At 34.5% G+C, this 11,033-nt stretch overlaps 2 protein-coding genes across 5 annotated transcripts in view; one reads left to right on the top strand and one right to left on the bottom strand.

The window, feature by feature from the left end:
- Nucleotides 1–285: 285 nt before the first annotated feature.
- On the bottom strand, nt 286–7,145 carry LOC107739076 (sulfide:quinone oxidoreductase, mitochondrial-like). Of its 3 annotated transcripts, none has more exons than XM_016551058.1 (11): nt 7,082–7,145; nt 6,327–6,377; nt 5,101–5,322; nt 4,474–4,644; nt 4,064–4,117; nt 3,404–3,598; nt 2,402–2,611; nt 2,131–2,314; nt 1,781–1,848; nt 666–844; nt 286–565 (listed from the first exon to the last, which is right to left on the bottom strand). In XM_016551058.1, the coding sequence occupies exons 3-11, from the start codon at nt 5,314–5,316 to the stop codon at nt 508–510; spliced, it is 1,335 nt and encodes a 444-aa protein (XP_016406544.1). In that variant the 5' UTR covers nt 5,317–5,322; nt 6,327–6,377; nt 7,082–7,145; the 3' UTR covers nt 286–507. The 3 variants fall into 3 exon arrangements, with proteins under 3 accessions (XP_016406544.1, XP_016406542.1, XP_016406543.1); XM_016551056.1 differs by having other exon boundaries at nt 6,327–6,376; nt 7,067–7,144; XM_016551057.1 differs by lacking the exon at nt 6,327–6,377 and having other exon boundaries at nt 7,067–7,139.
- A 728-nt stretch (nt 7,146–7,873) lies between these two features.
- Nucleotides 7,874–11,033, top strand: part of LOC107739075 (probable phospholipid-transporting ATPase IM) — a 42,545-nt gene continuing 39,385 nt past the window's right edge. For both annotated transcript variants that reach the window (XM_016551055.1, XM_016551054.1), the window contains exons 1-2: nt 7,874–7,961; nt 10,650–10,717. In XM_016551055.1, coding sequence (XP_016406541.1) covers nt 7,942–7,961; nt 10,650–10,717 — 88 coding nt within the window. In that variant the 5' untranslated portion in view covers nt 7,874–7,941. The remainder of the gene's footprint in view (nt 7,962–10,649; nt 10,718–11,033) is intronic.

Raw genomic sequence — 11,033 nt, 5'->3', positions numbered from 1 at the left:
CTATCTATCTATCTATCTATCTATCTATCTATCTATCTATCTATCTATCTATCTATCCGTCCATCTATCTATCCGTCCATCTATCTATCTATCTATCTATCTATCCGTCCATCTATCTATCTATCTATCTATCCGTCCATCTATCTATCCGTCCATCTATCTATCTATCTATCTATCTGTCTGTCTGTCTGTCTATCTGTCTAAAGAGTTAAAATACAGACTTCATGAAGAATCTGTAATTTTTATATTTATAAAGTAAACTGCAATCCGATTAATATGAAAAAGTTACTCAGAAGTAGAATGTGTTTTTAATCACAAGATCATGGATTATGCCATAGCCACAATTATTATTATATATATAGCACTGTAATTGGAAATTATACAAAACTAGCATTTAAAGCAGGCATCTCTGGATATTCGCTTAAGCAAATTAAGCACTATCAAAGAAAAAAATGTTATTAATGAAAAAGAATACATGTTTGCTCTGTTCCCAAATAACAGTCTGTTCTATTTCATTCCCATATGCATGATGGTCCGGTATGGTCCTGGGCCTCCCCAAAGTCCCCTTAATTTGAGGAAGAAAAACAAAATAGGAAGAGAAAAAAATGAATATCTGGCTTGTAATCAGAAGGGTAAGTTCTGATCAGTACACGATCAGGACTCACTTGAGAAGTCCATGCCAATACAAATGAGGCATGACATCAGCTTTCATGTGGTACATGACCCTGCTCTCTTTGCTCTGGTCCACAGGGAAGGTCTCCAGCGGCTGCCCATCATAATCAAATTCTGCCAAGATCACTGTGTTGTAGCTTGTAACCAGTGGGCAGGAGGTGTAGCCATCATACTGCAACATACACAAAACAATTACTATTTAATATTAGTAATGAGCATTCAAGTAACATTTTGCTTATTTTGAATTATTCTTTTTATGATTTATTATTTTATCATTTATATATGATCAACTATGTATTTTCATTATATAGTATATCTGTAATTTAATTTACGAATGTATGTATTATTTATGTGCATACGAATGTACTTGCTACTTTTTTTGTGTAGTTATATAAAGAAAATGGCTATTTTTGGACCATACTTACCATACTCCCTGTACTATTTCTGGTATAGGCATGCATAATATGCGTACTATTTAATATTTTCACATTTGTCACATTTGCCAAACTGTTCAGTATACAACGCACTGAGTTCCCTGTGTGGAAATACTATCCCACAATGCACTGGACTTAATTTTTTCCTGTACAGTGTGGCAAATGAACCAGAATGTCAGCCACAATTTTTTGCAATCTCCATCTTGACTAATCATTTGCCTAAACTGACTATTTTAAGCCATTTTAGACAAAAATGTGTTTAAAAAATCTCAATAATCTTTTCATTTTTTATTTAAATTGTTTTTCAAAATAACTTTATAATAGAACTGAATGCAGCACACTAAGTTTAAATTTTTTTTTGTGTGTGCTTTTTTCTCCTTAATTTAATAGGATAGTAGAGGGCAGACAGGAAAGGAGGTTTTAGAGAGGAACTGTATGATAGTATTCCATTCCTTTATCAAAGCATTAAAGCAACGCACACCTTATGAAGGTGCAAGTTAGGGAAAAAGATTTTGTGAAGAAAAATATCATTCCAAAAAATATCACTTGCTCATTTCATTCTACGCCCCCTGGTGGGTGTAGAATGAAATGAGCAAGTGATATTTGGAGGAGAAAATAGCATAGCACTTCTACAGTGGTAAACCACATTAATGTTTATCCTTAAACATACTTACTGTCTTATCCGGTGTCTGTTTCTTCAGAATTCTACTGACAGTTCGGTCGAGTACTGCAGACTGCGCAGCTGTAGAAGATTATATAGTCACAGATGATTTTCCTAGTCATCTCATTTCAGTAAAAAAGGCACTAACAGCTCTCTCACAGGAAAATCAGCTTGGTGAATGGGAAAGTAACTACTAATTAATGGTGGAAAATGACTAAAGCAGATTCTAGACCTGTCTAATGAGTACTGATAATTAGGAAGGAAAGGTTTAATGAGCAGGGACTTATCTCATTCTCCCTTCCCAGAAAAACCCACAACCATTTTGGATTTTAAAAAAAGGGTTTTTTTTTCTCAGTGTTTTACCTACTGCTGCTGCCGTTTTGGATGTGGGTAGATTGGTGCAGTCTCCGATACCAAATACATTGGCGTAAGTCTTATGCTGAAGGGTGCTCTTATTTACATTCAGCCAGCCGGCCTCATCCTCCAGCGAGGAGCCTTTCAGCACTGCAGGAGGTCCCATCGGAGGGGTGACGTGGATCATCTCATACTATCACCAAAATGAAGGGCACGTAAGACACTCAAACTACAGCTAACAGAACGAAAGATGCTTTTTGTCGAATTTAACAATGGCTACCTTGTAAACCTCTGTCTCCCCAGGTTTGTCCAGATTCTCAAAAACAGCTTCCTGTTTGTCGGCCCTGACCTCGATGAGGTTGTGCCTCAGGTTTACGTTAAGGTCCCGCTTCTTCACAATCTCCCACAAGGCATCGGCATATTTCTTGACCCCAAACAGCACTGGCAAGGAGGTGTTATAAATAATGTTGGCTTTGGACCTTTTTCCTGTCTAAAAAAACAAAAAAAATAACATTGTCTAAAAAATATTGTCATTTCTTTGAGTATTACCGAGTTGTAAATGTACTGTACCATGTTAATCCTTTAGTACTGAATGATTACCATGTTGATTTACCATGGTATTTACATGGCACTCTGAGCTACTTCGAATAATATCATGGTATTATCATGGTACACAAACAAAAACATGGTTTTACCATGATATAAGCCCAATAAACGTGCAATTACCCTTGTTCATGTCAACACAACATGGTATTGCCATGATACATGTCCAAAATACATGGTGTTACCATGATACATGGACAAAAAACATGGTATTACCCTTGTTTCTGTCCACAAAGTATGGTATTATCATGGTACATGTGCAAAATACATGGCGTTACTGTGATATATGGTCAAAAACATAGTATTACCCTTTTTAATGCCCTAAAAGCAAGGTAGTACCCTTGCTTCTGTCCACAAAATATGGTATTACAATGGCACATATCCAAAATAAATGTTGTTACCATGATGCATGGCCAAAAAACATGGTCTTACCCTTGTTTGTGTCCACAAACATGGTATATATCCAAAATACATGGTTTTACTATGATATATGCTCAAAAACAAGGTTATATCATGACATTTGCCCAAAAATCATGGTATTACCATCATACATGTCCAAAAAATTTACTAATAACATTATATTTTTGTAAGTGTATAAATAAAAGGTGATTATTTATGTACGTAATCCATCATGTTTATATGTAAATTCATGATTGTAACTATGGTTTGGGGATTTCACCTTTCTCAGGAAGGCATCAGAGAGGTACATGATTTTCTGAGGAGCTCCTGCACATTTGATGGGAGTGTTTGGGAAGGTGAACAAAGCATTGCCCTCCTTAAAGTTCTTCAAGGCATTCCATGTCTTTTCCACTGTTTTCACGGAGTAGTTTGAACCGATTTTGGGATGTTCAAACCCTTCAGGCAGGCCCTTGATCTAAAATTAGCAGAAGGAAATCAATTGGATTGACAACTCTGAGAAGAAAAACCCATCAAACATCACACTTGAAATTGTTAACTCCGGATCATTTTTAACTTTGGTTTTATTAATTCAGAGTTATGTTGTTCCACGTTTCACTCTGTGAAAACAGGTACAGTTTCATATTTCTTTGCATATATAGTGTCATGTCAGGTATGACCATAAAATCCAAACACAGAACAAAGTTTGAGATTTTATTTATCTTGAACTTTGGTATCAAGTCTGATAGACATGTAATCGGACACTTCCTCTGGACTGATGTGGCAATAACACCACACCCATACTGTGTTAATAATAAATCTGCAAAAGCCAAGAATGCTTCCTCTTAATCAAAACATTCACTACATACAGTTAAGAATTCTCATCATGCATATGAAAGTGAAAAACTAGCAATTTAGTCTATTAATGCCACTCATAACATACCTTTTCATAGTGCAGCTCAAGGCCAAGAGCTACAATCAGATAATCATAGGAAATCTGAGAGAAGAAAAAAAACAAGTAAAAAGGTTACATGCTAAAAAAAAAACTAAAGCTGGGTTGAGTTTGATTTAAGTGAGCGTTCCAGATCATATGGCAATTTAACAATAATAACATGATATTCTTTCCAGTTTCGCAACATGTTCATGTTACTTCATATCACGCTTCATATCAGCTATGATTACTTTATAATGACACACCTTCATGGTTCAATATAATGTGCAATTGCATATTACGCAACATTACTGACACCACAAAATTTCCCAGCTATTTCAAAGCACTTTTCAAAAGACTCTTTTCTATTCTAACACATGACACTCTGAGACACATTAATAGCTAAATATCAACCTAAATACCTTTTTCCCAGAGTCTGTGTGGACAGTGTTGTTCTCAGGATCGAATTCTGCCACTTTGGACGTGACCCACGTCACCCCTGATGGAATCACACTCGCTGTTGGTCGCCCAGAGGATGCAACACTTTTGGACCCTGCGCCAACTAATGTCCATATCGGCTGATAGTAATGCACCTGGAGTCAAAAGTGCATTAGATGTAATGTTGAACATTAAAAGGTTTTTTAAAAAATGAGTCGGTAAGATTTTTTTATATTTATGAAATACGTCTCTCATGCTCACCAAGGCTGCATTTATTTGATATAAAATACAGTAAAATCAGTAATATTGTGAGATGTTATTTCAATTAGAAAGAACTGTTTTCTATTTTAATACATTTTAAAATGTCATTTATTTCTGTGATGCAAAGCTGAATTTTTAGCAGCTATTACTCCAGTCTACAGTGTTACATGATCCTTACAGACCCCAAAACATTTGAATGGTAGTGTACATGTCCATACAGTGAACACTAAGCAGGAACTTGTTAAACCTGAATCCCGGCATGTGACGTACGTGATGCCTCAAGAACAGCCAGGCACAATAGGGGTCTCGTAAAGGGGCAGTTCAGCTATAAATGCTCTGCTGCAGCATACCTCACTAGGCTCCACGATGGCCACGTTTTTCGCGCCGACCTTTCTTTTCATGCGTGCGGCCATCGCTATGCCACCGCTCCCACCACCGAGCACGAGAACTTTGTAGTGGTCCTTAGAGGCCAGCCCAGAACTGGTGTGAATATGTGAGTTAATGACAGAGAAAACTCTGCAGTACTGCCTGGACAGCAGCAGCTGTGGGTGTAGTTGGCCTGCCATGGTGGCCTGCCAAGAGAAATATGCAAACAAGTTATAACCAAAAATAATCTTTGCAATGACCACAGTGCATAATAAAGAATGGATATAGATACAATTATGTTAAAAATATATATTTTTAGATTATTACATTTTACACTTTCTGCCATGGAATAAAAAAAAAAAAAGTTAATAGCGACTTATCTAATAATCCTGACTTTTTCTGGCAATGCAGAGAATAAAGTCAGAATTGTGAGATATAAACTCAGAATTCAGACTTTTCGCAATTCTGAGTTTGTATCTCGCAATTCTGAGATACATTCAGAATTGTGAAAAAAAGTCAAAATTGTGAGAAATAAACTCAATTGCAAAAAAAAAAATAAAAAATGTAAAAAAAAGTGTGAATTGTGAAATAAAAAGTTCCAATTACCTTTATTTTTATCCCATGGTTGAAACAAGCTTGCATAGTTATGACTGGCAGACTAGACCAGACTTTGACTAAGTTGGTTAACCAAGGTTGCTGAGTTTTCTCTTTAAAAAAATAGTAATTTTTCACACCAACGGCAAAACAAGCACAGATGAACAAACTGCTGTGCGAAAGAATTGTATTAAATAAAAAATAAAAATATTAATCAGGATGAACTCTAGTATAATTAAAAAAAAAAAAACAATTGAGCACATTTATCATATGAAGACCTGTACATGACATGTAGACAGATATAAAAACAGACATTGTAACCACAAATTAAGAGTCATTTAATACAATGTATTAATTTGTGGCCATGGATATATACATAAATATGTACCTCTGTACATATAAAATGATTAAGGTCTTAAAACTTTAGCAAGGTTGTGATGACAGGTTCTCAAAAGCCCTTTTTTGTTGTTCCCAAAATCATCTCAAGACAATTGTGTAATCTAGTCTACTTGAAATATAATAAAATTGCAAATGTACTTTAATCTGAAAAAATGTAAGGAATGAAAATAATAGGCAGCAGCGTTTAGAAATCTTAGGTTTGCATGTATCTACTCGCCTTTTTCTTTTCAGAACTGTCCTCTGTGTGTTGAAAGAGAGTCCTCACGTCTGTTTGATCAAACACGGTGGTACACAGACAAAAACATACTTCCTATCATTTCTACACAACACACCTGACAGTTCAACTAAAGCCGAGTCATGATACCTGGCATTTTGTGTGGATGTGGCTCAAAACCTATTGAGCTGCCTACCTAGGCAACATTTTGGGCATCATTGTGTCTCACAGTCTACTAGATAGCATTTGTTTCGTCTCAAAACCTGGTGAACAGCCTCCCTAGGCATTTTGGACATCATTTTGTCTATAATTTAGCAAGAGCTTGTAACACTCTAAAGAGAAAGGAAAAAATGAAATCGCATCATATGACCCCTTTAATAATTTAGTGAGCAGCCTATCAATACAGGCAGGCAAATGCCCCAAAATGCTGTCTAGCTAGCTAGTTGTAAAGAAGGTCATTGCATGACAATAGACACCCTTCTTGATTTATATCTCCAACAATAACATATAAGCATGGAAATGCAGCTGACTACATAAAACGTTTGACGTCTGCGATCATTATTTTTACATTTCTAGTTTGCTGTATACAGTAGACTACATGCGTGGTCAAATTGCAAATAGAAAGCTGCGTGTAATATGCACCATATAACAATGAATCATTTCCCTCCCTAAGCACGATATAACAGCAAATCCTTATTTCTGACACATATCACACATTGAATTGGAGTGAAACAAGGTCTTACCAGAGTCAAAGCGACAGAGCTGTAACTGTCGCCACTGCCCGTGTTACAGTAGAGCTGCGGTTTGTTTTCCTGGTTCAGCTCGGTTTGACGTACGAACTTTATTATTCGGCCGTCAGTGATGCAATTTCATAAATCTCTATTTATTCTAATTATGATTTCATAGCCCTCCACGCATGTTTTTAGAGTAGCTAGTACATACACAGGCCTACGTAAGAACTTTGCACGCACGTACAACACAAGCAAACATAAGTTCATTTCATGCCGCCGTAATCGTCCAGAAGGTGTCGCCATTGCATTTCCCTCAAAGCTGCTGCATTATTATCAAATATTACATGAATTATTACAGCACTCATTATAGCCAGCTGAACACAAATAAAACAACATAATCTCAATTAAACATACTAATTAATTTAATCTCAGATAGATTAAGTTATCTGTTGTTATAATTGTAATAAATCTACACAGTTCTAATTTTACACAAAACCAAAAAAGTAATGCATCACACGTATTCTACTTTATTTAAATACTCGGAGTTACGTTGGTTTGAATATTATAGCGTTTAACGATACCATTAATGCTATATACAGCAAAATGTTATTTACAGAACATTTAATATATTTATATGGCTATTAATAATTTAATAATATTATATAATTTATCATATAATATAGCCTATATTTCTTTACGGCTTCTTGTTTCGCGCTGTAACCTTCCTCAAAAACGGCCGTTTGTGCGCGTGTATGCGTGCGCGACAGAGCTCGAGCTCGAGCGCGAGTGAACCGGAGGGAGATTTAGGCAACTGTCTGGTGTTTTCTCGTCTTCATTTCTTATGGTCGTGTTACTCCACCCTGTCTCCGTAGCAGAGCCATAAATGAATGGATGGAGCATGTTTTCGGTAAGCGTTTGTTGTTTATGATGGATCGCTGTACTGATAGAGCGCAGTTATGAGCCATTATGACTGTTTGTCGGTGGGATGGTATAGTCTCATTATTGCATTCTGTAGCAAATCTTATATATAAGATGTCCATTTATTGTAATCATCGATCTTATTTTACATCCACTGTATGTGCCACTTAAGGCTGACTAATTGACTACAGGCTTTCCGTTATTGGGCTGTAAGGTACAACTGAGGTTACAGTTGAGATTTTTCAGTCTGACAAATTTGTCTATTTGGACATTAAATAATTTTTAATAGATAGTGTATTCTCATGGTTTATTGCAATTAAAAATATTATAAATATAATCACTACAATTGATTAAACATTGCAAATAAATATAAAATGTAAATATAATATTAAAATATATTTAACATTTAATATTGATTTTAATTTTATTTATATATCTATTTTAATATGCATATGTAACTTACTATATAATAATAATTGATGTTGTTGTTTTAAATATATTTATTATATGTTCATATAACAATACATTTGGGTAAACATTTTATTTATTGTGTTTTAAAATATGTTGGTAATCCATAAGTACATAACAACAACAGTAATAATGCTAATTATTATTAATACATTTATATAACAATAAATTTAGGTCAACATTTATATATTTTATTTAAATAATAATGGATCTAGTGTAATTAGTTTTTTGGCTGTGCATAATTATATAACAACAATAATAAAAAAAAATTGTTATTATTATTTAAATTGTAATTATTGTGTATACTTATATAACAATACATGTAGGTAAAATTATTAATAAAATATATTTAATATATATATATATATATTTTTTTTTTTATTAAATTAAAAATTATATATAATAAATAAATAATTATTAATTAAATATTTTTTATAATATTTGTTCCTTTAGCATGTGTTATGTATGGATCCATATTTGTTAGCCTATAATTTTGGCAAATCTCAATTTAATTCCATAGTATTTTCTAATATTGTATTCTATACTTTCATTCCCTTGCAGGTTTATTGATAGAGTATATGACTGTCAATATATGAGAGTCTATAATCACTTTTATTTTGGTCTGTAGAGTTCTGCAGTCAGTAGTAACTGAATACATATAATCTGGATTATGTAATCTGATTCCAAAAATTAAGTATTTGTAATTAGATTAAATTACGTCAAAATACTCGTAATCAGACTACATTTACTTTTTTATTGATTACATATTACATATTATTCACACAATAAATAATCCATAATTTATTGCTTCTCCCTAATTCCTCTTTTTCATCTTTTAAGTGCTTATATACACTCAGAAAATCTTCCAGTTCTGTGGACATTCACACAGTCAGAGACCAGTCATTAGTCAGGTGGCTACACAGCATTTGACCACTGGATTTACAAAAATCATTTCAGGTTTAAGAAGTGTTTCAACACTGCATCAACTACTGATGTACACATTCAATATTATTTGAATGATCACTTATGTCTTTGGAAGGCTTTTGCCTTTCAAACACATTAAAATTCACAAATTCACATTATTTCTTTTTCGTCATCTGAACCTCTTTCATCTAGGCTAATATATTTACTCCTGAGATTTTAAAATAAATATTTTAATAATTTAGTATGACATTTGCATGTTCACGGTTCTCTGACGTTGGTTAATAGTCACATGACATGTAGGTAAACAAATAAAATAGACATTTTTTTAGTAAGTGTTTTATTTTGATTGATGTTATTTTAAAATGATTTATTTTAATTTTACATTTTTATAATTTAAATAATTATTAACTTATCATTAAACTCACGAACCCCAGTTTGGGAATCCTTGACATAATGCATTGTTTAATGTTAATTACAACAAATGGAATATATTTTCTTACTGTTTGTATTTTTATATCAATACAGTACAAGATTATCTGTCAAAAGTAATCTAAAAGTAATCTAAAAGTAGTCTGATTAGATTACTGTACCTAAAATGTGAATACCTAAAATGAAAATACCTAATATACCTATAATATATATTTGTGATATTAAAAAAGAAAGCCATCCAAAGTGTGTGCTGGGGTCTTCCAAGTCACGTTTATTTTCAACAAACCTTCCCACACACTAAAACGGGGAAGCTTACAGCCCTTTCACTGCTACATTCAGAATAATGTGCCACCTAGAGATGCCTTCTCTGTATTCGCCACAAATGGTTTTGTCATGCAAAGCCAGCATATGGCAGGACACTGCAGCGGGGTCACCTGTGTTTACTGCAGTCTTCCCCGCGGAGCGAGTGTGTTCCCAGAGACCTGACGGGTTTCCTGGCTGCAGCTCCGCTGGGGTCTCATTAGGATGGTGTGGGGGAAGAGACAAGGTGTGCGTCAGACGTTAAAAACAGCGAGAACCGCATGTTACTTTAAAAGACAATTACACTGTAGTGTGTGACTCTAGCTGATCAGCTGATATGCTTCCCAGTGCAAGTAAACAAGCCTTTATGAATTACATTATGGCTTTACAGGAAAGTGTTTTGTTGGGATGTCACTGTTTATCTGCCTCTTTGTAAAAAATCACTATCAATCTTCCATTCAGCTAAATTAAATCTAGTCGTTTCTATGAGGAAGATTACATGGTGTTCAGTGGAAACGTAGTTGACTCACACTTGTTTTCCTGGCATGTTTTTCAGAGAAACCCTCAGGACCCGTCGGAGATGGCCTGATGTTATGGCAATTTGGAAGAAGGACGTTCGCATTGGTTAGTACAGTTGCTGAACAAAATCAAAGGGAATGGACAAATGTCTAAAAACATTGATGTTTAAAAATGTTGGTGTATTCATGTCATCCCAAATGTCTTTAAAGGGGTCATGAACTGGCTTTTTAAAAATTATTTTATTCTGTTGTCTGAGGTCCACTTATGACGTTCACGTGGTTTTTACATTCAGAAAGATCAAAATCAATAAGTAATAGGCTATTTTCTACCTTGGTTTTGAGGCCGGCTCGAGAAACGCTGGTTTTTATGGGCGTGCCGCATTGAAGACTTGGAAGTAAACGCCCACTGCTATGATTGGATA

This window comes from Sinocyclocheilus rhinocerous, unplaced genomic scaffold (assembly GCF_001515625.1).
Source record: "Sinocyclocheilus rhinocerous isolate Xijiao unplaced genomic scaffold, SAMN03320098_v1.1 scaffold675, whole genome shotgun sequence".
Taxonomy (NCBI): Eukaryota; Metazoa; Chordata; class Actinopteri; order Cypriniformes; family Cyprinidae; genus Sinocyclocheilus; species Sinocyclocheilus rhinocerous.
Note: the sequence above shows the minus strand (reverse complement) of the source record. Positions and strands in the feature narration are given on the sequence as shown.

Bases quoted from the DNA above. Each gene is read 5' to 3' on its own strand.
- LOC107739076 (XM_016551058.1), bottom strand. From the start codon at position 5,316: ATGGCAGGCCAACTACACCCACAGCTGCTGCTGTCCAGGCAGTACTGC. The intron at 4,118-4,473 runs GTATTTAGGTTG...TTCTTCTCTCAG, and splicing joins ACACAGACTCTGGGAAAAAG to ATTTCCTATGATTATCTGAT. The intron at 2,612-3,403 runs GTGAAATCCCCA...TTGTTTTTTTAG, and splicing joins CTGATGCCTTCCTGAGAAAG to ACAGGAAAAAGGTCCAAAGC.